This window comes from Miscanthus floridulus, chromosome 9, assembly GCF_019320115.1.
Source record: "Miscanthus floridulus cultivar M001 chromosome 9, ASM1932011v1, whole genome shotgun sequence".
NCBI classification, from domain to species: domain Eukaryota; kingdom Viridiplantae; phylum Streptophyta; class Magnoliopsida; order Poales; family Poaceae; genus Miscanthus; species Miscanthus floridulus.
The window spans coordinates 102,740,976-102,765,763 of record NC_089588.1 but is presented as its reverse complement, the minus strand read 5'-3'; the positions used below and the strand labels follow the sequence as shown (position 1 = coordinate 102,765,763).

At 44.4% G+C, this 24,788-nt stretch overlaps 3 protein-coding genes and 1 non-coding gene across 4 annotated transcripts; 1 reads left to right on the top strand and 3 right to left on the bottom strand.

Annotated features, from left to right (window-relative positions):
• Positions 1-9,446: 9,446 nt before the first annotated feature.
• On the bottom strand, positions 9,447-10,993 carry LOC136482492 (antimicrobial peptides-like). Its single transcript, XM_066479701.1, has one exon. It carries the CDS (start codon positions 10,904-10,906, stop codon positions 9,839-9,841), a length of 1,068 nt encoding a protein of 355 aa, XP_066335798.1. The 5' UTR covers positions 10,907-10,993; the 3' UTR covers positions 9,447-9,838.
• Positions 10,994-12,724: 1,731 nt separating this feature from the next.
• LOC136480444 (uncharacterized) lies at positions 12,725-13,255 on the bottom strand. Its single transcript, XM_066477983.1, has one exon. It carries the CDS (start codon positions 13,253-13,255, stop codon positions 12,725-12,727), a length of 531 nt encoding a protein of 176 aa, XP_066334080.1.
• A 2,158-nt stretch (positions 13,256-15,413) lies between these two features.
• LOC136484605 (small nucleolar RNA Z247) lies at positions 15,414-15,550 on the top strand. Its single transcript, XR_010766112.1, has one exon. It is a non-coding gene; the product is annotated as a small nucleolar RNA Z247 (small nucleolar RNA).
• A 7,903-nt stretch (positions 15,551-23,453) lies between these two features.
• LOC136480443 (non-specific lipid transfer protein GPI-anchored 19-like) lies at positions 23,454-24,220 on the bottom strand. Its single transcript, XM_066477981.1, has 3 exons — positions 23,884-24,220; positions 23,697-23,798; positions 23,454-23,575 (listed from the first exon to the last, which is right to left on the bottom strand). Exons 1-3 carry the CDS (start codon positions 24,218-24,220, stop codon positions 23,454-23,456), a joined length of 561 nt encoding a protein of 186 aa, XP_066334078.1.
• Between the last annotated feature and the right edge of the window lie 568 nt (positions 24,221-24,788).

Sequence of the window (24,788 nt, the reverse complement as noted above, 5' to 3'; positions counted from 1 at the left end):
TTCTAGGCTGCATTGTATTAGCAAACGGAATCGATCCAAACCTAGACAAAGTCCAGGCAATCTTAAACATGAAAGTTTCTGAAAATATAAAGGACGTCCAAAAATTGACAGGAAGACTTGCCACCTTAAACATGTTTATTTCAAAATCAGCAAACCAAAGTCTGTCGATATTTCAAGCACTCAAGGGAACAAAAAGGGACTTCGTATGGGGACCTTTGCAACAACAAACATTCGAAGAAATAAAAAGTTACTTGTCAAAGCCAAATACTCTAACTACACCAACCCCAGGGGCTGAATTGCTCCTATATGCCTCAGCAACAAAAAGTGCAGTGAGTGCAGTCTTAGTTGAAGAACAGGAAAATGAACACACAAAAAGACAAATCCTAGTCTACTTTATTTCAGAAGCTCTGTCTGGATCAAAAATCTATTACTCAGAGATCGAGAAAATAGCTTATGCAGTTTTAACTGCAGCAAGAAAATTAAAGCATTATTTCCATGCTCACAAAATTAGAATACCAACAAATTATCCTCTGAAAAATGTTTTGCAAAGTTACAGATCATCTAGAAGATTGGGAAAATGGATAGTAGAACTATCTCAGCATTACATCGAATTCAAAAAAAAGAACATCAATAAAATCCCAAGTCTTAGTAGATTTCATGGTAGATTGGACTCCGTCTCAAAATCAAAGCAAAGACAAAAAGCAACCAGACTGGATAATATATTGTGATGGAGCACGGGGCTTCACAGGGGCTGGTGCAGCAGCAATAATCACATCATCTTCAGGGGTCAAAATGGGATACGCTGCAAGACTCGAATTTCAATGTACCAACAATATTGCTGAATATGAAGATATTTTACTCGGACTACAAAAAGCAAGAGCAATGGGGATCCATAGACTAATAATCAAAATAGACTCATAAGTTGTGGCTGGACACATTGAAAAAGATTACAAGGCAAGAGATCCAGAGCTAGCAAAATACTTGCAATTTTTAAGAGAACAAGAAAAATATTTTGAAGGCTTCACAGTAAAAAATATCTCAAGAACAGATAACTCAGATGCTGACGAAATAGCAAAAGCTGCAGCTCAAAATACAAGTTTGCCTCAAGATGTTTTCTTGCAAGTACTAACTCATGCATCTATCAAGACAAAGCAAGAAGTCCCAAGAGAAGTCCATATAATACAAAGCAAAGATTGGAGAGCACCAATCATGGCATACCTTCATGGGCATTATGAACCAGAAGATGAAGTTAACGAAGTCAGAATGAAACAAAGAACTAGAAATTACAAAATCATCAACAATCAATTGTACAAGCAAGGAATTTGTGAACCACTTCTCAAATGCATATCAGCAGAAGAAAGAAAAGAATTGCTATCAGAAATACATGAGGGGATTTGTGGCACACATCCAGGGGCAAGAGCCATGGCAGGGAAAGCATTCCGACAAGGATTTTATTGGCCTTCAGCACAAAGTGACAACAAAGAAATAGTTAAATCTTGTCACAATTATCAAATGTCTGCCAGCAAAATAAGAGCTCCAACAATAAACTTACATACAATATAACCAACTTGGCCACTTGCAAGATGGGGAATTGACATAATAGGCAAATTACCCCTAGCTCAAGGAAATTTCTAATATGCAGTTGTGGCAGTAGAATATTTCATAAAGTGGATTGAAGCCAAGCTAGTAATAAATATGTCTTCATTCACAATGAAAAATTTTTTATGGCAGGACATCATATGCTGTTTTGGAGTTCCAAGACACATTACAGTAGACAATGGGACTCAATTTGACAGTCAAGATTTCAGAGATTATTGTCAAAACATGGGAATCCATCTATGCTTTGCCTCAGTCAGACACCCACAGTCAAATGGGGCAATTGAAAGAGCAAATGGAATCATATGCACTAGAATTTCAAAATGCCTAGTGGGGCTTCCTAAGGGAAAATGGGTTGACGAATTACCAAAACTTGTTTGGGCACACAATACAACAATATCAAGATCAACAAACTTTACACCATTCAAGTTGTTGTATGGAGAAGAAGCAATGACACCCGAAGAAATAAAATTTCAAGGCCCAAGAACAAACGTCCAAATAATTGAAGAAGAGCAAGTAACAAGCAAGGATTTGCTCGAAGAAGAAAGAATGAAAACAATCCAAAACCTTGAGAAGTACTAGAAAGAAACAAAGAATTGGTACAATAAGAAAGTAAGACCAAGACAATTATCCCTAGGCAACTTCATTCTGAAAAGAAAGAGAAATGAAGACACAGTTGGGAAGTTTCAACAGAAATGGGAAGGGCCATATCTTATCACAAGAACAAATAAATTGGGAGCATTTCACTTGGAAAACATGAATGGAGAAGAAATTGACCACACCTGGAATATTGAGGCTCTACGGAGATACTACCCTTAGACTCCAATTTTTTTACAAGTTCTATGATAGAAGTAGACTAGTTTTTACATTCCAAAGTTTCAATACAAATGTAAACGAGCTGCACTCTCTTTCCACTCAGGGGAAGCCCTTCACAGGGTGAGTGGTTTTTGAACGAGGCAGTCTCTATTGTAAATTCTCTTCAAATATAAATGAGAAACTATTCCCCCAAAAAAGTCTTGAGTATAGCAAAACAAACAAAAGCCGAAGAATATACCCAAAAATACTCAAATATCGGCTAAAGTAAAACTAAAATTGGTAGCATCATTTCTCAAACAAGCAAAAAATGATGCTAACCTATCTTAAAACATAACACTTCATTTACTCTTCAGTATTTCGAATTCACTTAGGTGAATTATGACTTCTAAAGCGAAGTCTACGCGTTGCCTTCACAATAAAGTGTGGGGACGGCATTTTTCAAATTCACTAAGGTGAATTATGACTTCTAAAGCAAAGTCTATGCGTTGCCTTCGCAAAAAAGTGAGAGGACGACATTTTTTAAATTCACTAGGGTGAATTATGACTTCTAAAGCGAAGTCTACGCGTTGCCTTTGCAAAAAAGTGAGGGGACGATATTTTTTCAAATTCACTAAGGTGAATTATGACTTCTAAAGCAAAGTCTATGTGTTGCCTTCGTAAAAAAAGTGAGGGGACGACGTTTTTCAAATTCACTAAGGTGAATTATGACTTCTAAGCGAAGTCTACATGTTGCCTTCGCAGAAAAGTGAGGGGACGGTGTTTTTTAAATTCACTAAGGTGAATTATGACTTCTAAGCGAAATCTACGCGTTGCCTTCACAAAAAAGTGAGGAGACGGTGTTTTTCAAATTCACTAAGGTAAATTATAATTTCTAAGTGAGGTCTACACATTGTCTTTGCAAAAATTTCATACATTAACAAAAAACAAGTTTATTATAAAATAGAATCATCTATCACATATTACAAACATTGGGAAACAAGTGTACAACAAAAGTCACAATCAGTCACTTTCGGAAGCTACAATAGTTGCAGCTTCACTAATTAAGTCTTCAACAATTTTATCCAGAACACGATCCACTTCTGAGCCAAGAAAATCTTCAGAAACAAAGCTTGGCGAAGCACTTGAACATGATGACTGGAAAGATAAGAATATCAAAAGCATGACTTATCACATTCAAATATCATGATAAAAAAGGAAAAAGTGGAAAATTAACAACTACCTAGGAAAATTTGCTGAAGTCAACAACATGTGGGAAATAAGACCTATTGTTTTCAGCAATAAGATTTTTAGATTCAAAATCTAAAAATAGCATACATCATCGGCAAAATAACCACAACATCAAAAAACAAAATATATCATAACTAAAAGCTTACGTCAGCTTATGTTCAACAAATGTATCAAACATAGGGTTCGTCTCAATGGTTGCATACTCCAACCATAGCGAAGGTTCAACGATAAAGTTGTCCTTACATATTAACAACGGCATAACGCCAACTTCATCCTGCCCAGTTCAATATGTACAAATGTCAAAAGTTTTTAAACCACACCCCTCAACTAAAAATCTAAAAAAACCCAACTACGAAGACAACTAAAATGGATGGTCACCAACATCATCATCTCTAGCACTTTGTTCCTCATGCTTGTCCAGTTCCCTCTGCTCCGTTTCATCAGCAGCAATTTCCTTCTCAATTTGCTAAAAAAAGGAAACCAAATATTAGAATATAAAATAAAAGAGAAAGAGAAGCAAACAAAAACAAGAAACTTCAATTTAACCTTTTCCATCTTCTTCGCTTTTATAAAAGCATTCTCTTTGCCACTGAAATTCTAATATTGATTAAAATATTTCTTGCAAAGCATTTGAGTTCGAGAAGAAACTTGACTCAATGATTCCACAGAAAGAAACTTATAATCCTTATCCAACATTTGCTCATACGAGGGATCTTTTGCCTCTTTCATCGAATGAAAAAGTGCGCGAGTTGCGTACGCAACTCAAATCAGCACTAGTCTGAATAATAGTTGACAAATCCTCATATTGGCGGCACAACCAAGTAAAGAATGGATCAAATTCACCAAGCTCCCAACAAGGATCTTCTGGCTTCGCACCAAACTTGTCATAGCAATTCCTGCAAAGCTCCCATAGACGATTACATTTGTCATGAAATTTTTTATCCTTCTCAGCAGACTTCTTTCTAGGGTAATTTTTCTCTTTCACAATCTTATCATAATCTTTCTTCAAATTATCAAAATCTTCAGTCTTTGTCTCAAGCCTGGCCCCAATAGAGACACACCTTGATTCCATATCATGAAGAGCTTCAACTGTCTCTACTCTTTCCTTTTCTTTAGCAGCAAGCTGAGATTTCAAAGACTTAATGTCTTCAAGCAAACCTTTTTCATGAAGTGACGCATTTTTCGCTTCTTCTTCAATAGATTTACGTAAACTCCTTTGCAAAAGAGCACTCTAAAAAATACAACGCTATAAAAAATCAAATCGTGAAGCCAAAATTAACATACAAAGTAAGACAAAAATATACATACCTTGTAAATCATGGTAACATTCGCATCTGCCAACTCAAGGGAAGATTTTCTAGCAAGTTGAGCTTTAGCATCAGGAACTACGAAGGCATCATCAATATACTTTGACAGCTTTAACTCTGACTTCTTTGGCATAATGCGAAGTCTGTCCAGGCCAATCCCAACAAATTTAAAAGTATCTAAATTCACACCTTGAACTTGGCAGTACTCCATGCACCTCTTGTATGCCTCAGGGTCAACTCCACCAGGAATTATTTCCAAGGCTTCAGTAGGAGTAGCAGGCTCCTGAGCCACATCCTTCATCTTCCCAATATCAACAGTTGTCTCCTTCTGAGATGAAGGAGCATGAAAAAAATTCCTCTACAAAAACAATCGAAGTCTAAAATAAGAACAGAAATATAAAATTCAAATCAAACAACGCAAAATAACAAACAAACTTACCTGTGGAAACACCTTTTTCAAGTTGACATGCAACTTTTTCACCAGTGTTCACATCATTAGTAGACTCAATAAGATGAGAAGCTCAGGTATGCTTAGCCTCTTCGTCAAATATATCATCATCATCAGAATCATCAAAATCAAGGGTAACAGTAGTAGTACCCTTACCCTTATGAGCCTTAAATTTTGGGGCATCAGTCTCCATAGGCGCACCTCCCAAATCAGTATCTTGCATCACAACTTGGGGAGGAGAGGCAACATGGAGAGTAGCACCAACATCTCATGCAGTTCCTTGAGGAGTTTCAGTAACAAATCTTTGAGAAGATGGCCCAGCAGTCTCCTACGAAGCCAAAGTTTCAATCTCACCTTCTTCCATTTGCTCATCAGCAGTAGCTGTTGCATCAGTAGCACCGCCAGTATCAAGAACAGGAGAAGAAGCAGGAATAGCTGGGGAAGAAGGCAAAGTGTCTTCACTAATATTTTTCGGAGGTGAAGACAAGCTAGCCTCACCAATATCTTCACCAGAATGTAAATTGGCCCCCAAATTCTGGAAATAGTCACCAAGCGGAGTCAACATTGGTGGAGTCAAACGACTAGAATTAAAAACTAAACTAATCATTCTCGCCTCGTCATCACAAACCTATTGACTAAGAACCTCTTGACTGTCAACATCAAAACCCTAATCAACTTCATCTCCTGCAACCTTTTCTGAATCAAAAGAAGCTAAAACCTTCTTTTTCTTGCTAGTCTTCTTAGCAAGTTGACCACCAGCTCTCCTTCTTAGTAACATTTTCTATGCCCAGCTTCACTGCATGAGTATAAGCTGGTGGAGGTTTTTCATCATATTTGGTTTGGGCAATTTAAAAATTCTACTCAAACGCTTATAATCTTTTCCAAGAATTTTGTCCATCAAATCTTTCTCCTTCTTTAAAAATTTGCCTAGAATCTCAACTGCCTTAACTTCAACAGCAGAAATAAAATCTTCATCTCTTGTATACTTCTTCAGGCGAAAAGCTTCTTTGTCAGGATAAATATAATCCTTCCCCCTTACAACTTTCTTATGAAAACGAACAAAACTCTAACCCTTCTTAAGAGGCCAAACTCGAGCTGCAATATATTCTTCACAAAGATCACGAGCACTTTGCATATTAGTAGTCAACTTGTAAGACTTCTCACAAATCTTTGAATTCTTTGTAGTAAGAAATTCAGGATAGCAATAAAAAACATTCCTTCCCATCTTCGCAGCCAATGGATAGCGCTTCACAATCTTCCTTGACTCATCCTTTTCTTCAACCATTGGAACTGTATGGTAAAACCAATACCGATACCAATTTTCAACCCACTTATTCTTGGAAGCAGGAGAAATTTGTTTAGCACCTTGAGCAGGTTTAAAACTGCAACAACCAAAGTATTTAGTAATAGTTTTCTCATCCACAGCCTTATTCCAAAATTGAGTATGCATCTTAGGAAGAGCACAAAAAGCCCTGATGTCCAAGTTTACATCTTGACACTTTACTGCCCAAATAAAAAGAGCAATCTTCGCTATTCCATTAGGAGTCAAATGATGCATTTCTATATTATATGCCTTAAAAAGTTGTTCAAGAAAGTCTTGACATGCCATACGAAGTCCAGCTGCAAATTGATCCTGAAAAACCACACATTCATAAGGTTTTGGATCAGGAATTACTTCATTTCCAGGCAAACGAACAGATGCCCTCTCCACCATCTGATTAGTCACCATCCAATCTAACTCTTTATCATCCATCAAAGTTTGTCCAAACTTCAAAGACTTCGTATCATCACCAACCAACTCGGACTCAGACGCAGAAACATCTGATAGATCTTCACCCAAGTCAGACTGATTAGATACAACTAGAGAGTTTGCAGAAGCATTCTTCTTTTGATCAGACATCTAGAAAATAAGAAACTTTTTCATCAAGATAAATAATAACAACAACAACAACAAAAGAAAGAGAAAAAATAGAAACAAACGAATTTAAAACTAACCTTCAGTCAACAAAACTTTCAACCCTGAAAAGAAAATAGTCTTCAAAAAAGAGTTTTGGATCTGCAAATTTTTTTTGGCTTCGCTTCAAAGAAAATTTCAGTAGCACCTCTCCGTCTTCGATAAAGTAGCAAAAACAGGGGAACGGACCAAAGTATATATAGGCGGCTTCGGGTCAAACCTGACAGTTCAGCTTCCGATGGTCAAATACGACCATTGCAAATAAAAAAACCAACTGTTCATAGTCTAATGGCTAGAAACGGCCAACTCTAAAGTTCGGGACGGCGTTTTTTGTCTTCGTTTTAAAACCAAACTTCATGGGATTCAAACCTTTGGAGTAGGCCTTCGCCCACAAGGGGTTGCTGTTGGGGATTTACCTTTGCCAAGAAAAATCAGCCCCTAAAACTTTGGAGTTGAAATCATGATTTCTATAACAAAGTTTACTTGTAGGGAAAAGAAGTAAAGCGAAGGTGAAAATTTGACTTCGTCAAAAAGATTATGTCTTCGCTGAAGAAATCTCGTCTTCGCAGGTGAAAAGAAGAAAGCAAGATTAGGCGAAGACAAAGTTTGACTTTGCCTAACATTCTGGGAGAAGAAGAAAATCAAAGCGGAAATCAATTAAGTCTAGAAGATGAAGACATCAATAAAGTTAATGTACAAAAGTTGAAGAATGAAGACTCAAAAGGGAAAAAAGACTACTTCGTCCTTGTAGTTGGAAAGGGTTGTAACTATTTGAGTTGGGGGTAAAATAGTCATTTTATATAAAGTACGAAGACTAGGACCCCTATAAATACTCCCTCTGACATGTACAGTACGATCATGAAATGAATACAACTTTGTCTTGTGTTCAAACTTTGATGCTTGTGTAAATTCTTACCCAACATTTAGATATACCCACTGTGTTTAGATATGCCCTTTGTTTTTAGATATGTCTAAACTTATTTTCTTGTAGTGACAAGATGAGAAAGGTGTGAGAAATGATCTACCCAAAGATGACAACCTCTTGGAGCTCATCGGCGACCTTTGTAACTTCATAATGGACCAGATTATACACGTCAGAGGCATTTACCATGACCGAACGACCAAATTAGGTAGGAATCCTCAATATCAACATCTTCGTGAGTGGGAAAAGCTAGGCTTAGGCCGTTGATTGGACTTGTGATTGGAATGGGACATTGGTAATGTTATCGGACTTGTGGAACGGTCGGACTTATGGATTATGTGAATGTAATGATGAATTATATTTGTTCTTGTGATTTGGACTAGTAGTCTTATTGGATATAATGTTCTTGTGAATTATATATGTATATTTATATATCTTCTTGTGAATTAGCTATTGATATAATGGCCTTGTGAATAATATATGTATATATGTTCCGGTCAGATTTGAATTTATAAATTTGAATTTTTTTTGATGAGAAAAGTACTGTAGGGGCGGTTCTATATTTAACCGTCCCTACAAATGAAAACTATAGGGGTGGTTGGTGTCACAGCCGCCCCTGCAAATCTAGATTGTAGAGGCGGCTAGTGTTATCAGCCGCCCCTACAAATCCTTTTGTAGTGGTGGCTCATAACACCAGCCGCCCCAACAAATCGATTTACAGAGACAGCTTAGAAACCGTCCTACAAATCAATAATTTGTAGACACGGTTGTTTAGGGGCAGCTGGAAAAACCGCTCCTACAAACACTTACCGGCCGCCCCCTACAAATTTTGACGGTAGTAGTGCACATGAAGATTGTTTAGGCTAGTGATAGCTGTCGGTGCTTGCGAGCTGTCGATTTACTTCTTCAAGCAACGGTGGAGACGGAAGAATAAGACCAAACTCTAAACTATTTGCTTGAGCTGCATATGCTGCTGGCTATATGAGAGGGACTGCAACCTTCTCAGTAAACTAGAAGGGAGAGAGGACATGTTGAAAAGAAATTACCTCGATTTATTGATGCCTTAGTGCTAATTATATGCAAAATAAAGCTTGTGGTTGGAGGCTCAAATGTTATCTCATAGCACCAAAACTTGATTTGAAACAACTTGCTTAACCATAGAATTTCCGAAAAAGGCGCCAGTTTACTTATTTATACCACATTTCACTTACACATAGCCTCTCAACTAGCTAGTACAAGCGTACTTAGACAAACAGTGTCACCAGATAAACTAGCTTCTGCTAGGTCCCTCATCAAACAACATCACGATAACACAGGAGTACACAGCTAGCTCTCTCATCGGAGAGCCATGGCCGCCGTGCATGCATCTACCACTCTTTATTCTCACGTCTCTCTACATACGTGCAGCAAGACGTATACACACGTACGTACGTATACACGGGAGTATATACGTACGAACGAGCGGTAGTACTTGGTCGATGGGTCCCTGCAGAGAGCCACGCCCGGTGACACGTGCACCCTTTTATTATTTAGCCGCGCCACGCCGTGCGCGTCGTCGTCGCCGGCTGTCACACCACCTCGAGGATGGCGCCGGCGGCCACCGTCTCCCAGCCACGGCGGCCGCGGCGGCAGTCGCGCACGCACTGCTGCTTTTTGTCCCAGTCGCGGTAGTGCTGGCACTGCTTCTGGCACCGGTCGCCGCGGTCGCTGTTGTCCTCGTCGGCGGCGGCGTCGCGGGCGCCACCTTCCTCCACGTGTCGCCCGCGCTCGCACCGTTCCATGCACCGCAGCTTTTTCATCCAGTCGCTGTGGTGCTGGCATCTTTTCTGGCACCGCTCGCCGGGGTACCTGTCCTCGTCGGCGGCGTCCTCCTGCCCCTGACGCTCGCAGCGTTGCACGCACCACTGCCTCGCCTGCCGGTCGCTGTAGTGCTGGCATCTCTTCTGGCACCGGTCGCTGTCCTCGTCGTCGGCGTCCTCCTGTTGCTTATGCTCGCAGCGTTGCACGCACCACCGCCTCGCCTGACGGTCGCTGTAGTGCTGGCATCTCTTCTGGCACCGGTCGCTGTCCTCGTCGACGTCGGCGTCGTCACGGCTACCGCCACCGCCCTCCTGTCGCCGGCGCTCGCAGGCCTCGACGCACTGCTGCTTGCTCCCCCGGTCGTGGTGGCGCTCGCACTTCTTCTGGCACTGGCAGCGGTCGCCGTCGTCCTCCTCGCGGCGCCGGCCGCCGCTACCGCCCTCCTCCTGCTCCCGGCTCTTGCAGTCCATCAAGCAGCGCTGCTTCTCCCACCAGTCCCCGCGGTGGTGGCGCTCGCACCTCTCCCGGCACTTGCCGCCCTCGACGCCGCGGCCACCACGACCGCGGCCGCTCTCGTACTCCTCCTCGTCGGCGCCGTCAGCGTCAGCATGCTGGTGCCGCTTGCGGCACTGGCTCTCGCACTCCCGCTTCCGCGGGGTGTCCTCTCCGTACTGCCACTCGCACGCCTTCTTGCACCACCGCAGGTCCTCCTTCTTGCCGTCCGGGTTGTCCACTCCGCCTTCTTCCTCCGCGCCGGCGGCCGTGGCGGCTGCGGCCAGCAGCACGCCGGTGAGCAGGAGGAACGCCCACCATGCACCCCCACTACCCTTCCCCATGTCCGTCGTCTGCCACTCGACCAGCGATCGTCGACAGATCACAAGCTACTACTACTACAGCTCGGAGTGGATTGTGTGATGGACGAAGTGAGATGGGTTGGTCGATGCCCATGGCCGAGCATGAGGCGAGGTATTTATAGAAGCGTGGGGGAAGTGGATAATCGACGCGGCGCATGCGTCGGGACGAGGAGGAGGAGGAGGAGATCGATCGGGGACGTGGCGGCGTGCATGGCGACGTGGCGCGGCGCGCGCGGCGTGGGCGTCGCGCGGCGAGACCACGTCGCGCGGTGGCTGTCCGTGTTCGGTGTGACTTGGCTGCTAGCAGCCGAGCTGCACCGTGACAGTGAGCGAGCGAGCATGCGACGACGGCCGCCGAGGTGGCGTGGCGCGCGGCGCGGTGTGGCCGCGCGCCACGTGACCACAGCTTGCAGGGGAGGAGTGCTCGGGATTTGGAGTGTTCGCTGGTTGTGCCGGGCAGGGGAGTGGGTGAAGGGTGTCGTTTCTGGGCCTGTGCACGCCATGCAACGGATGAGCATGGCTGCACGGGGACTGCAGTCGTTACATACTACGCACATAGGACTGAAAAACAACGAGTTTTTTAAATGCCTTCTTTAAAGTTTTTTATTCCTGTAAGTTTTTACTTTTAGAAAAAGTATAAAGTTAAGTGCAAATTATGTATAAAACTTTTAAAATAACTTTCTTATTTTTTGTTCAAATTATTATAGACACTCACACTCACTCATATGAACAGTACAAACACAACCTCTCGATGAGCACCTTTAAAAGACTGAGTTGACAAACTTTTATAGCATTTGTTGTGAACAAAGGTTATGTTACTAATATGAACATCTTAGTACATCTGGTGACACTGTTATAGCCATTGGCCTCGTTTGCGTGTCCTTAAACCCGGCTTGATCCGCTTTTTTTTTTCATTCGGAACATTGTTTTTCTCTCACAAATTCCTTCAAATTTATCCAGATTCCTCCACAATTCCTCTAGAATTCCTCCAAGCGTAAGTAAAGTTTTCCGTGTTTCAATCCCTTTGGAAAACCGCATTGTACATTGATTGCTCAAAGCGAGCACTCTCGGATTCGATTTTTCTCCGTATATGTGTGTATGTAAATTAGTGGGCACTATGGTTACTATACATCTTTTTTTTTTTTTTAAGATCCGTTACCGGCTTTCATTGAATTAAGAGAAGAGCAAATACAAAGTTTTATCCGGCACAAGATGTGCCGCACCTATTTTGCTTGGTCTCAGCAGCAGAGTCCCTCGCCACCCCTGACTACACAAGAATTGGATTTACATGAAGCAATAGACACAACCAGATGATCTACCTACTAGGCAGGGCCCGAGACCAGCAACAGCATGTCAAAGTCACGATTCCCAGCTAGTCTCCATGTCCTCGCTTCATCCTGAATGCTGTAGACGATTTGGGATACTGTCCTAGTTACCTTTCTGAAGACGCGGTTGTTCCTCTCGCGCCAAATTTCCCATATCGTTAGCATGACCATCGACTGTAATCCCGGCCTAAAGGTGGGATCAGCAGGAGCTATCAAATCAGTGAACCACTCGCTCATAGTGGGGCTGTCTTTCCAGTTTGCTGGCAGCAGAAACGGAGCCTGAATCCAGTTCGCTATCCCTTCCCAGACTTTCCTTGATACATGACACTCACAGAACAGATGCGGTAGTCTCCAAGTTCCTGATACACAGTTGGCAAAAATATTCATTTGGCCAACCTCTGCGTTGCAAACGCGCAGCAATCCATATCCTGTCTTTCAGCATCAGCCATATGAAAAACTTGCATTTTGGTGGAGACTACGTTTTCCACGTCTGTGTTGCAGCCATACATTTAGTTCTGCCCTCAAATTGCATAGAGTATGCCGATTTGGCTGTATATTTGTCATCAGACGTGAGAATCCAGGTGATGGTGTCTTCCTGTTCCTCTATCAGAACTATATTATCCAGCTCCTCCCAAAGCCTGATGTATTCCATAATGAGTTGCTGATTTAAGTTGTGATCAACGTCCGCAATCCATCGGTTGTTTGTGATTGCATCCGCCACCGTCCTGTTTTTCCTCTTGCTATGCCTACGCAGCCCCGGAAAGCAGGCCGCGAGAGTTTCACAATGCAGCCCTCGCGATGTCCAGAAGCATGCCTTGCGACCATTCCCCAAGGTTACGACGGTGGCTGCATTAAAAACGGCTGTGTCATCCTCCGAGATTGGTAATTGCAATCCATTCCATGGTTTTTGTCCGCCGTCCCACGGGAAACACAGCCATCTCAGCCTTAGAGCCCGACTGAAAGAGTCCAGATCCTTGATGCCTAGGCCACCGTTGGGTTGGGGCATGCAGGCCCCCGGCCAAGCCACCTTACACTTGCCCCCCCGTGAGCTCTCCATCCCCCGGCCAAGCCACCTTACACTTCGGGGCCTTGATGACTGTCAGCAGGTAGACAGGTAGAGAGCTGAGGACCGATCTGACGAGTTCGCATCGGCCTGCCATGCTAACAAGCCGTCCCTGCCACCCTGCTAGTCTACCTTTTGCTCTATCCTGTATATAATGCAGGTGCACCATTCTCATTCTTCCCAGCGTTAGCGGCAGTCCCAGATATTGGATCGGGAATGAGACTGTCCTCCCTGTGAAATCTTGGAGGACCTCTTCCATGTCAATGTCAGCGCATCTGATCGTGGCAATTGAGCTTTTGGTCATATTTATCCTCAATCCAGTGGCATCCCCAAAGGCCTTCATAATTTCCATGATGCAGTTGATGTCAGATCTAACCGGGTTGGTGAAAATCATGACATCATCAGCATAAAGTGAAAGCCGCAACCTTGCTTGCCGGCCCTTCAGAGGCGTCAGGTGGCCTTTCTCAGTTGCAATGTCGAAAATTTTGCTCAGTACGTCCATTGCCAGGATGAAAAGGTATGGTGACAACGGGTCGCCCTGTCTCAGCCCCCTTGAGTGGTTAATCCTAGGTCCTTGGCTGCCATTCAACATGACTACTGATGAAGAGGTTTTGAGAACTGCTGCTAGCCAATTAGTCCATCTTCTGCTGAATCCCCTTCTACTCAGCATCTCCAGCATGTATTCCCAAGAGACCGTGTCGAAGGCTTTACTGATATCCAGCTTCAATAAGCAAACCGGAGTTTTAGTTCTGTGGTAGTGCCTAGCTAACCCTCTGACATAGATGAAGTTATCCTCGATGCACCAGCCCTTGATGAAAGCACTCTGTGAATCTGAAATCAGCTTGTCGATGTAGCCGGATAGGCGTAGTGCTAGCACCTTCATGAAAAGCTTTGCAAAGGAATGTATAAGGCTTCTCGGCCGAAAATCCATCGGGTTAGCTGCTACTTCCACCTTTGGGATCAATATAACTTGGGCCCCATTGATTTTTGCCAAGTGATCGCAGTGCTGGATGTGTATACTGTGGAATGCACTAACTATGTCGAACTTAATTATGTCCCAGCAGCACTTGTAGAAGTCATTCGTGAATCCATCCGGCCCCGGCGCCATGCCATTCGGAAGGCATTTGACTGCATTCTCTATTTCTTCCTCAGTGAACGGCCGATCCAGCTCGAGTCCAGGCAGCTCCTGGATTCTGGACAAGGTGAGCTTGTCCCAGTCCAGTGTTCTTGAGCGTGTCTCCTTTTTGCCCATAATATTTGAGAAATAGTCATGAATGATTGTTAAGAATATCTAATAGGATCACATGACCTCAATATCTGGTTGATTGATGGTTGATTGATATCTCCTGAAGATTGGTTGTGCGCTCAGGCTAGGATTGCGGATGAAGGCAAGTATCACGGCTTCGGTTAGATAGGATAGATATCTCCTGATTGATGTAATCTTGTGATGTAATCTAGAGTTACCAAAGTAGTTAGATTCTTCTTGTTGTACAAGTTGTACCGCCACGCTAGGGGCTCTTCCTAGCTATATTAACATGAAGCCGTGAGCCTGAGAGGGCATCACGTTCCAACCATTTTCACATGGTAATCAGAGCTAGGTTAGTCCAAAATATTCTCGATGGCTTCCTCTTCCGCGCTTCAACAATCGTTCTCTCTGATCGGTTGTCCCATCACCGAGAAGCTGGGCAAAGGAAATTTTCCCCTATGGAGCGCCCAGGTGATGTCTACTCTTCGCGGTGCGCAGATAGCGCACTATCTCGAGCCCGACATTGTGGTGCCGGCGAAGCAGATCCCCAAGGCGGCCGACAAGCCGACTAAGCTCATCCCCAACTCTGAGTATGAAACTTGGGTTGCGAAGGACCAGCAGATCGTTAACTATCTGCTCTCCAATATCTCCAAGGAGATCCAGGTGCAAGTCTCCAATTGCGCCACATCGGCCGAGATCTGGAAAGTGATCTCAGAGATGACGGCTTCCCAGTCTCGGGGCCATATCATCAACACGCGCATGGCGTTGGCCACAGCGCAGAAGGGCTCGTCTACAATCGCCGACTACTTCAACAAGATGAAATCTCTTGCTGACGACAAGGCGGCCGTCGGCAAACGTCTTGAAGATGAAGAGATCATCTCCTATGTACTAGCCGGACTTGACATTTATTTTAAACCGATTGTCTCGGTTGTCGCGGCGCGCACGGAGCCGCTATCTTTGGGCAAGCTCTACACCCAGCTAGTGAGCTGGGAACAATGGATGGATCTCCTGCACGATGGATCCGGTTCATCTGCTAACACGGCTACACGTGGAGGCCATGGCGGTTTCAACCGCAGCGGTGGTGGCCGAGGACGCGGGCGCAGCCACAACTGTGGCAACAACAACAACAACAGCGGGCGCCCCCGGCAGAACTACAACGGCGATAAACCCATCTGCCAGTTCTGCAGCAAGGAGGGCCACACTGGACTCCGCTGCTTCAAGCGTTTTGACGCTTCCTTCACCGGCCCACCAGAGCAATCCCGATCTGCCTCCTCTGCGTCATATGGGATCGACACCAACTGGTACACCGACACTGGTGCTACCGACCACATCACGGGAGAGCTGGAGAAGCTCACCGTGAGGGACAAGTACCATGGAAACGACAAGGTTCATGCTATTAATGGCGCAGGTATGAGAATCAAACAAATTGGTCGAAGTTTTGTTCGTACCCCAGATCAAAATCTCGTCCTAAACAATGTTCTTTATGTTCCCGAAGCTAACAAAAGCCTTGCATCTGTTCATCATCTTACATCCGATAACCATGCTTTTATTGAATATCATCCCAACTATTTTTTTGATTAAGGACCAGGTGACGAAGAAAACCATCCTAAGAGGGGAATGTGAAGGCGGCCTCTACCCATTGAAGTCTAGGCCGTCATCGAATAAAGGGGCGTTTGGTGCTGTCAAGTCTCCTTTGTCCAGGTGGCATAGTCATCTCGGCTACCCTTCTTTTGCAGTCGTTCAACAAGTCCTTAGCAAAAATAGTATTCCCTTTGTTGCCGATTTGAATAAAGAAACTATTTGTGATGCTTGCCAAAAGGGCAAAAGTCATCAGCTACCCTATCCTAGATCCACGAGTATCTCATTGAGTCCCTTAGAACTTGTGTTTTCTGATGTATGGGGTCCTGCGCCCACTTTTGTTGGCAAAAACAGTTATTACGTTAGCTTCATTGATGATTTCAACAAGTTTACATGGATTTATTTGCTTCGTCATTAATCTGAAGTTTTTCAAAAATTTCATGAATTCCAAGCTATGGTTGAACGCTAATTTGATAGAAAAATTCTCGCTATGCAAACTGACTAGGGAGGGGAATATCAAAAGCTGAATGCCTTCTTTCAGCGCATTGGCATCTCGCATCATGTCTCATGCCCTTATGCACATCAACAAAATGGCTCTGCTGAACACAAATATCGCCATATTGTTGAAGTAGGTCTCTCGCTTTTAGCCCATGCTTCTATTCCCTTAAAATTTTGGGATGAAGCTTTCATCACTGCCACTTATCTTATTAATCGACTCCCTAGTAAAATTATCAATAACCAAAGTCCTCTTGAACACCTGTTTCATCAAACACCAGACTACTCCTCTCTTCGTACTTTTGGTTGCGCATGCTAGCCAAATCTACCGCCTTATAAAGCTTGCAAGTTGCAATTCTGCTTCAAATGCTGTGTCTTCCTAGGATACAGTAACATACACAAGGGGTTCAAGTGTCTGTATGTCAATGAAGGGTGTGTCTATATTTCCCGAGACGTGGTCTTCGATGAACACGTCTTCCCCTTCGTCGAACTCCACCCAAACGTCGGTGCTCGATTACGATATGAAGTTCTCCTACTTCCTCCAACTTTGACAAATCCTTCACATGATTTTGTGGACGACAATTCTTCAGATCATTTTGATAATGATTCCCTACATACTAACCCTATGTCTAAGTGTGCAGCACATGAAAAAAAAATTCGACGTCAAACGAACTAAATCTGGCTGGAAACAGGCGTCATTTCATGCTCTCCGAGCAATTTCCCGTTTTGGTAGGAACAGACGGCGATCCCTAGGCTGATTCACCTGCACCATCCACTGCGGAGCCGACAGGATCGGTCTTGGATCTAGCGGTGTCAGCTCCTACGCTCGTGACGAACGCGTCAGCTCCACCGTCATCCTCTCCGCGTGCGTCACCTGTCTCGAACTCGCCTCGCCTGGCTCCGCGGACAGGGGGACAGGATATTTTGACTGGTGGTGGAGAATCTCCCTTGGGTCCGCCGCTCGTTGGATCTTCTGCGCCAGCCACAGATCAACCCACCGGATCTTCGCTCGCCGGATCTTCTGCACCAGCCACAGATCAACCCACCAGATCTTCTACATCACCTGCAGCACCGGCTCTCCAGCGACCCACCACACGTCTACAACAAGGTATACGCAAACCAAAAATTTACACTGATGGAACTATTCGATATGGTCAGTTAGCAGCCACCACTGAAGGTCCTATTGATTTGCAACATGCCTTAGTCGATAATAATTGGAAGCGTGCTATGGATGTTGAATTTGATGCATTGATCAGGAATAAAACTTGGCATCTAGTTCCACCTCAAAAAGGTAAAAATGTGATAGATTGCAAGTGGGTCTATAAAATCAAAAGAAGATCAGATGGGAAAATTGACAGATATAAGGCACGCCTAGTAGCAAAGGGGCTCAAACAACGATATGGCATTGATTATGATGATACTTTTAGTCCTGTTGTGAAAGCAGCCACAATTCGTCTTGTGCTCTCTCTAGCTATGTCTAAGGATTGGTGTTTGAGGCAACTCGATGTTCAAAACGCTTTCTTGCATGGTTTCATTGAAGAAGAGGTATACATGAAACAGCCGCCAGGTTATGAAGATAAGACCAAACCACATCACTTATGCAAACTTGACAGATCCCTGTATGGTTTAAAACAAGCAACATGGGCATGGTATTCTAGGTTGTGTGGTAAACTTCAGAGTCTAGGCTTTGTTCCCTCCAAAGCTGACACATCATTATTCTTTTATCGGAAAGGAAATTATGTCATCTTTATGCTTGTATATGTTGATGATATAATTGTGACCAGTTCATCACAGGAAGCAGTGGATGCTCTTCTCTGAGGTTTAGAGAAGGACTTTGCAATCAAAGATCTTGGGAACCTTCACTATTTTCTTGGAATACAAGTTCAAAGAAAGAAAGGTGAATTGCTTTTAACACAGGAACGGTATGCTTCTGATATCCTCAAGAGAGTTAATATGCAGCTGTGTAAACCCGTCAAAACACCCCTTAATACTACCGAAAAGCTTTCAGTCACTAGTGGCACTCGGTTAGGAGTGGAGGACTCAACCAGATACAGGAGCATTGTTGGAGCTCTCTAGTATCTCACCCTCACACGACCAGATCTGTCTTTTTCGGTCAACAAAGTTTGTCAATTCCTTCACTCGCCGACGACCGTTCATTGGAAAGCTGTGAAGAGAATATTGAGATATGTACGAGGAACAATCGGCCTAGGGTTAAAAATTAGAAAATCTAACTCTATGCTTGTAAGTGCTTTTTCAGATGCTGATTGGGCCGGTTGCCCTGATGACAGACGATCTACAGGCGGCTTTGCTGTATTCCTAGGTTGCAACCTAGTGTCATGGTACGCAAGAAAACAGCCTACGGTTTCAAGATCAAGTACAGAAGCTGAATACAAGTCTTTGGCCATCGCTACTGCAGAGGTAATGTGGGTACAAAAATTACTTGATGAGTTAGGTATTCCACATCCTTTGGCAGCATGATTATGGTGTGATAATCTTGGCGCAAAGTACCTATCGGCTAACCCTGTATTTCATGCACGCACCAAGCATATAGAGATCGATTTTCATTTTGTACGCGAACAAGTTGCAGTAAAGCGCATGGACATCAGATTCATCAGCACTACGGATCAGATCGCCGATGGCTTCACTAAGCCTCTTCCAGAGAAGCAAATGGTCATGTTCAGAGACAATCTCAACCTCGCTTATAAGTTGTGATTGAGGGGATGTTAAGAATATTCAATAAGATCACATGACCGCAATATCTGGTTGATTGATGGTTGATTGATATCTCCTGAAGATTGGTTGTGCGCTCAGGCTTGGATTGCGGGTGAAGGCAAGTATCACGGCTTCGGTTAGATAGGATAGATATCTCCTGATTGATGTAATCTTGTGATGTAATCTAGAGTTACCAAAGTAGTTAGCTTCTTCTTGTTGTACAAGTTGTACCGCCATTCCAGTGGCTCTTCCTAGCTATATTAACACGAAGCCATGAGCCCGAGAGGGCATCACGTTCCAACCATTTTCACAATGATTTCTTCCTTTTCGTGGTGATCCCATGTCAAAGTTCCATCCTGCCGTTTGAGAGAGTAGATATATTTCTTCTTCTCCTTGCACTCATCTTTAGCTGGAAGAATCTGGTACAGGCATCGCCTGCTTTGATCCAGTTAACTGTGGAGGCCTGCTTCCACCTACTCTCTCCACGGCAGCCAGCCCAAGAGCTCTCAGCTTAAGGTCTTTCCTGAGCGTCTATTCGGCATCAGATAATTGCCTATCCTCCTGCGCAATGTCCAGGCGGAGAATAACCTCGTTGGCAATGTGCAGCTGCAGCCGTGCCTTACTGAATAGAGGTTTGCTCCACGATTTGAGTGCTCTTATACTAGCCCACGTGTACCCGTCATTGTCCTAAAGACATCTGACTACTGTACACAAAAGCCAGATAATCTAGTAGTCTATCGGGTGTCATCGGAAAACCCCAAATCATCCACATTTTACAACTCATCCAGGATCAACAATGGACTTACCACAACTATACAATACAACGATTTATATCAAAAGATGCCGGTTAAAGTAATATTTTGGACGTCATGTCCACGTCTAAACTGTCACACATCTGTGAATAGAGTATACCCGTAGGTCAAAGCTAGTTGAAAAATAAAAGGCAAGTCAAACAATACAACGCTAAGTTAAAATTATCTTAATGTTTTCTTAACATGAAAACAGAACCAAAAACGTCACTTAAGTTATATTTTCTCGTGCAAGTTACTCTTCCCGTTCTAAATTATAAGTCGCTTTAACTTATTTGGTTCATCCATTTTGCTATGTATGTAGGCACATTGTTATATTTAGATGCATAGCAAAAATGGATGTTTAAAAAAAAGTCAAAGTGACTTATAATTTGGAATCGAGGGAGTAATCTACAACCATCGTGTTGACTTTAAAGTCACATTGCAATACTTACTTGTAAGCTAATTTTACAACTCATTCTCTGTTTATACCTGATCCTACTTAAGATCTTTATGTATATTTGATCTCTACTAAAAGTTGAGCATGTTTTTAGAGTAAAACACGTCAGTGGCCCCAAAATTTAGGAGGAGATGCCATTTAGGTCCCAAACTTCCAATTTTGGATTTTTGGTCCCTAAACCTGTCTGAGGCTCCCGCACTAGTCCAAACGAGTTTCGATCTGCTGCATATACATGATAACATAGCATACTGACTTAGCACTGCCGTGGGTCTGACACATTGGGTCCAGCAAGTAAACTTACAATATGGTGTCATCTAGATCCCAAACTTTAAAAATTACGTATCTAGAACCCTAAACTTGCTAAACTGACAACATGAGGTATTTAAGTTTCACGATAGTGTCATCTAGGTCTCTAGCTTTTAAAAATATAGATCCAGGTCCCCAAACTTCCTAATTGGGCCACATGTGGTCCAAATTAATGTTGTCCGTGTTAAGCTGCCTTTGTGGCTACTGATTAGTCACATACCATGTGGGGCCCACATCTCATCTCTCTCTCATCTCCTTTTCCACCTGCTAGCTTCTTGGGTCGGACCGGTCCAACAGGCAAGCTGTGCTCCCTTCTATGCGCGGCCTCCACTGCGTCATCCGACGGCGACGACCACCTCCGCAGCTTCGGTCGCCTAGACTCGCCCCGCCCACTGCAGCCACATCCATCTGCCTGCCGCGGCCGCAACCACCTCCACCGTGCCTCCTGTTCGGACTTGCGCCGCAGCCGCCTCCATCCGCCTGTCACGGCCACTGCCATGGTCCATGCCACCGATGAGCTTTGCACCGCCGACCTCCATGCCACTCCGTGGCATCCAGCTCCGCGTTGATGACCTCGATTTGCTCAAGCAATTAGATGTTGCGCTGAAAGCACATGCCCCAACCATATGTTTCATGTGTTTCAGATGTATGTTGCAAGTGTTTCATCTAGATATTGCAAAAGTAGATATATATGATGTTGCATATGCTGCAATGTACATGTATGTTGTAAGTATATGTTCTAAATGTTTCAGCTGTTTTAGACGTATGTTGCAAGTGCCTATTTAAAATGTTTCATCTGTTTCAGATGTATGTTACAAGTGTTTCACCTGGATATTGCATATGTTGCAGTGGCTATACACATATGTTGCAAGTGTATTCCCAAATGTTTCATCTATTTTCAGACATATATGTTGCAGCAAGTGTTTCATGTTGCAAGTGTTTCATGTTTCAAGCATATACTCTTGGATGAGACGAGTGGAGCATGCGGGACACGTGGATTCCCGCATGTGAGCGCGATATGAGTGCAGGCGGTCCCGCGTGCATGGGGGCGGTCCCCATGTGCATGTGCGCGGGAAACGAAGCGGTGCCATGCGGATGGAACTGGCCCTGTGTTTCCCAATGGAGGCATGGCAATTTCCGCTTACACGTGGGCACGCTTGAAACGGAGTAGGTGGCCAGGTATGGGCATCCGTCCGAATGTCTGGGCGCTAGTATCTCTATTTATGTATTAGACCCGGCCAACATGTCAGCTCTACGCGTCAGTGCTAAGTCAACATGACACGTCAGCATATGGTCAAAACCTATAGTGCTCTAGCCTTGGACAAGTTTAGAGACCCTGAAATCAAAAAGTGAAAGTTTTAGACCTTGATGAATTTGGGGACTCAGTGCATGAGAGAGGTCCATTGACGATAACGATATCATACTACCATCTTTATGGTGAGTCGGCTGTATATTACGGATATTTAAGCAATGATTTCGATCAAGCTTAGGGGCAAGCTCTGTATGCAAAAAAGGTGGCAATGCACCCCCTTTTGATTCACATGATACCTAGAGAAGCTTTCAAAAATTTGTTACCGAGCAAGTCGTCTCGCTTGCATGGGATGAAAATTAGAGCCTGTGAGATATTGGGGGCGGTGCTGCATGAAACAAGTGTTGCCTGTGATGCCCGAGCTGAATTTGCCGTGCCATAGAATCTGAACCTCTGTTCCATCCCATGTTGTGTGCAATTTCTCTCTTCAAAGACCTGTGTAGTTGGCTGCAAGATGATATTTTTCCGGTTTGGGGCAACACCTTTAGGCACTATATATGGCTGGGTCCACCGTGTGCCAGGAGATGAAGTCGAACTGAACATAGTGTCATATCTGTGGAGTTCCATGAGGAAACTGAATTAACTGTATATTAAGGAGTCGAGGAAGCCAAAGTTTAGACAGAGAACCAATCTCTAGAGCTGAAACTTGCACTGCAGGAATGAATCCGCAAGAAAGTTCAGAGAAAGAGCCAATCCTTATATACAAATTAACGTTTTTCCAATTGGAGGCTGGGGTGTCTCAAATCTTGAAAAGCACATGGCCTTCCCTCATTTGCTGAAAGTGTGTGCTGAAGGCATGTCGCATTGTCGCTGCAGAATGAGACAGATGCATGGCATAAAGACAGTGCTGAATGAGATGAGACAGAGTCTGCACTCAAGTTTTACGTCGTGTGGTAAGGATAAGGAATACAGACCTCATTGGTGTTGGGGACATGCAGAAGTAGTTTGCATTCACTTGGTTTGTAACGCAATCAAACAGAACTCGCATAGTGCTGTATACGTATATTGTACGAAAACAGTTATATAATCTACCAAAACGTCTGCTCATGCTAAAAATGCATGGAAAAGCACCTCCTAAGATGTTCCTAAAACATGATTTAGCATGTTTTACTACTACTACTACTACTAGCTATCAATCTTAAACTATGTAATGACCTCCCATATCATCCTATCTGTTGGGTACACGCTATCATAAATATCAATCTGAAACTACTACTACTACGGGGCCGATGGAGTTGAGGATGGATCTAGATGAGGATGATGGCGGTGGCTACAAGTATGACAAGCTCTGGCAGCAGATCTGGCGCTCCGGAGGATGGTGGCGGTGGAGAGGTGAACGTCGGTGGCGCTACGGGCAACGACGACGACCCTGCGGTAATCCCAAAATAAAACGAAACGCTATCAGAACACCAGATTCGATCGACATGAGAAGCTGAACCTGCTGTCTATACGCCCCCAATGCAACGTTAGCGATTGGTGATTAACCGTACCTGAAGCTGAAGGCGGCTGCGCATTCGAAGCGTCGGCAGCCGCCGGAGGCTGAGCCGGCGGGGTGTCCTGCGGCGCGTAGGGAGGGAGCACCAGCCCTTCCACTGCAAGAAGACACAAAGAGCCGATCCATCAGAAAACAGTTTAGTTTTGCGTCCATGGACCATGCATGGAGGGCTTGCTACTTACTGTTGCAGAGCTCGATGGGCGGCTGGGCCTGGCCGCAGCGGGCGGGGATCTGGAGCCCGTCGGCGACGTCGACGTCGTACCCAGTGGCGCGCCCGTACGTGCCGTCCGCGACGTAGCAGAGGCAGAAGGGGTCGGCGTCGAAGGCGGCCTCGTACGCCGCGCAGCACGCGGCCGAGGGCGCCGCCGCGCCGCCGTACATGAAGCTCTCGCACTCCTTCAGCCCGGCCAGCGAGTCCCGGCAGTACCCCTGCGCCGCCGCGGGAACCGTCGTGCAGAGGAAGGCAGCAGCGGCCGCGACGAGGATGAGGAAGAGGTGGCGTCGGCGAGGCGGCGCCATGATGATGGGACGACCGAGACGGGATGGATGCAGAATTGGAGATCAGGGCGAGAGCGAGGCTACCTACGTCGTTTGTTTGCTTTGCGACATGTATTTATAGTCGGGATTTGGAAGAGGAGTCTTGGAGAAACAAGCAAGGTTGTTTTGGATTTGGAAGAGCAGCATGACTTTGGCGTCCCGTGCAAGAAACAGACAAGCGGACATGGCCCCTCCTCTCGTAGTAGAGGAGGACAGCAGCTGCACGCCCTCACGCTCAGGTTCGGCTACCTCCCTGGCGAGGCCTTCGTACCGGAATCCTTAAATTTGCCAACTATTTTTATGTTTATCGAGTGTATTCCCTCGGGTACTCGGCGAACAATATCTTTACCGAGTGTCGCGTTAAAAACACTCGGTAAAAAAAAAACACTCGGTAAAATATATGGTTTGCCGAGTGTAAAAAAAAAAAACTCGGCAAAAAGGGGTTTGCCGAGTGTAAAAAAAAAACACTCGGCAAATAAATAAAATCTTTTTTCTGGAAAAGAAGGAGAAGAAAAAAAAAAATAAAAAACTTTCCCGAGTACTCAGATCT

Excerpts from the sequence above, each read along its gene's own strand:
- LOC136480443 (XM_066477981.1), bottom strand. The coding sequence starts at position 24,220 with ATGGCGCCGCCTCGCCGACGCCACCTCTTCCTCATCCTCGTCGCGGCC. Across the intron at positions 23,799-23,883 it reads GCCCATCGAGCTCTGCAACA|TGGAAGGGCTGGTGCTCCCT; the intron begins GTAAGTAGCAAG and ends GTCTTCTTGCAG. Across the intron at positions 23,576-23,696 it reads GCAGCCGCCTTCAGCTTCAG|GGTCGTCGTCGTTGCCCGTA; the intron begins GTACGGTTAATC and ends GGATTACCGCAG.
- LOC136480444 (XM_066477983.1), bottom strand. The coding sequence starts at position 13,255 with ATGCCCCAACCCAACGGTGGCCTAGGCATCAAGGATCTGGACTCTTTC.
- LOC136482492 (XM_066479701.1), bottom strand. The coding sequence starts at position 10,906 with ATGGGGAAGGGTAGTGGGGGTGCATGGTGGGCGTTCCTCCTGCTCACC.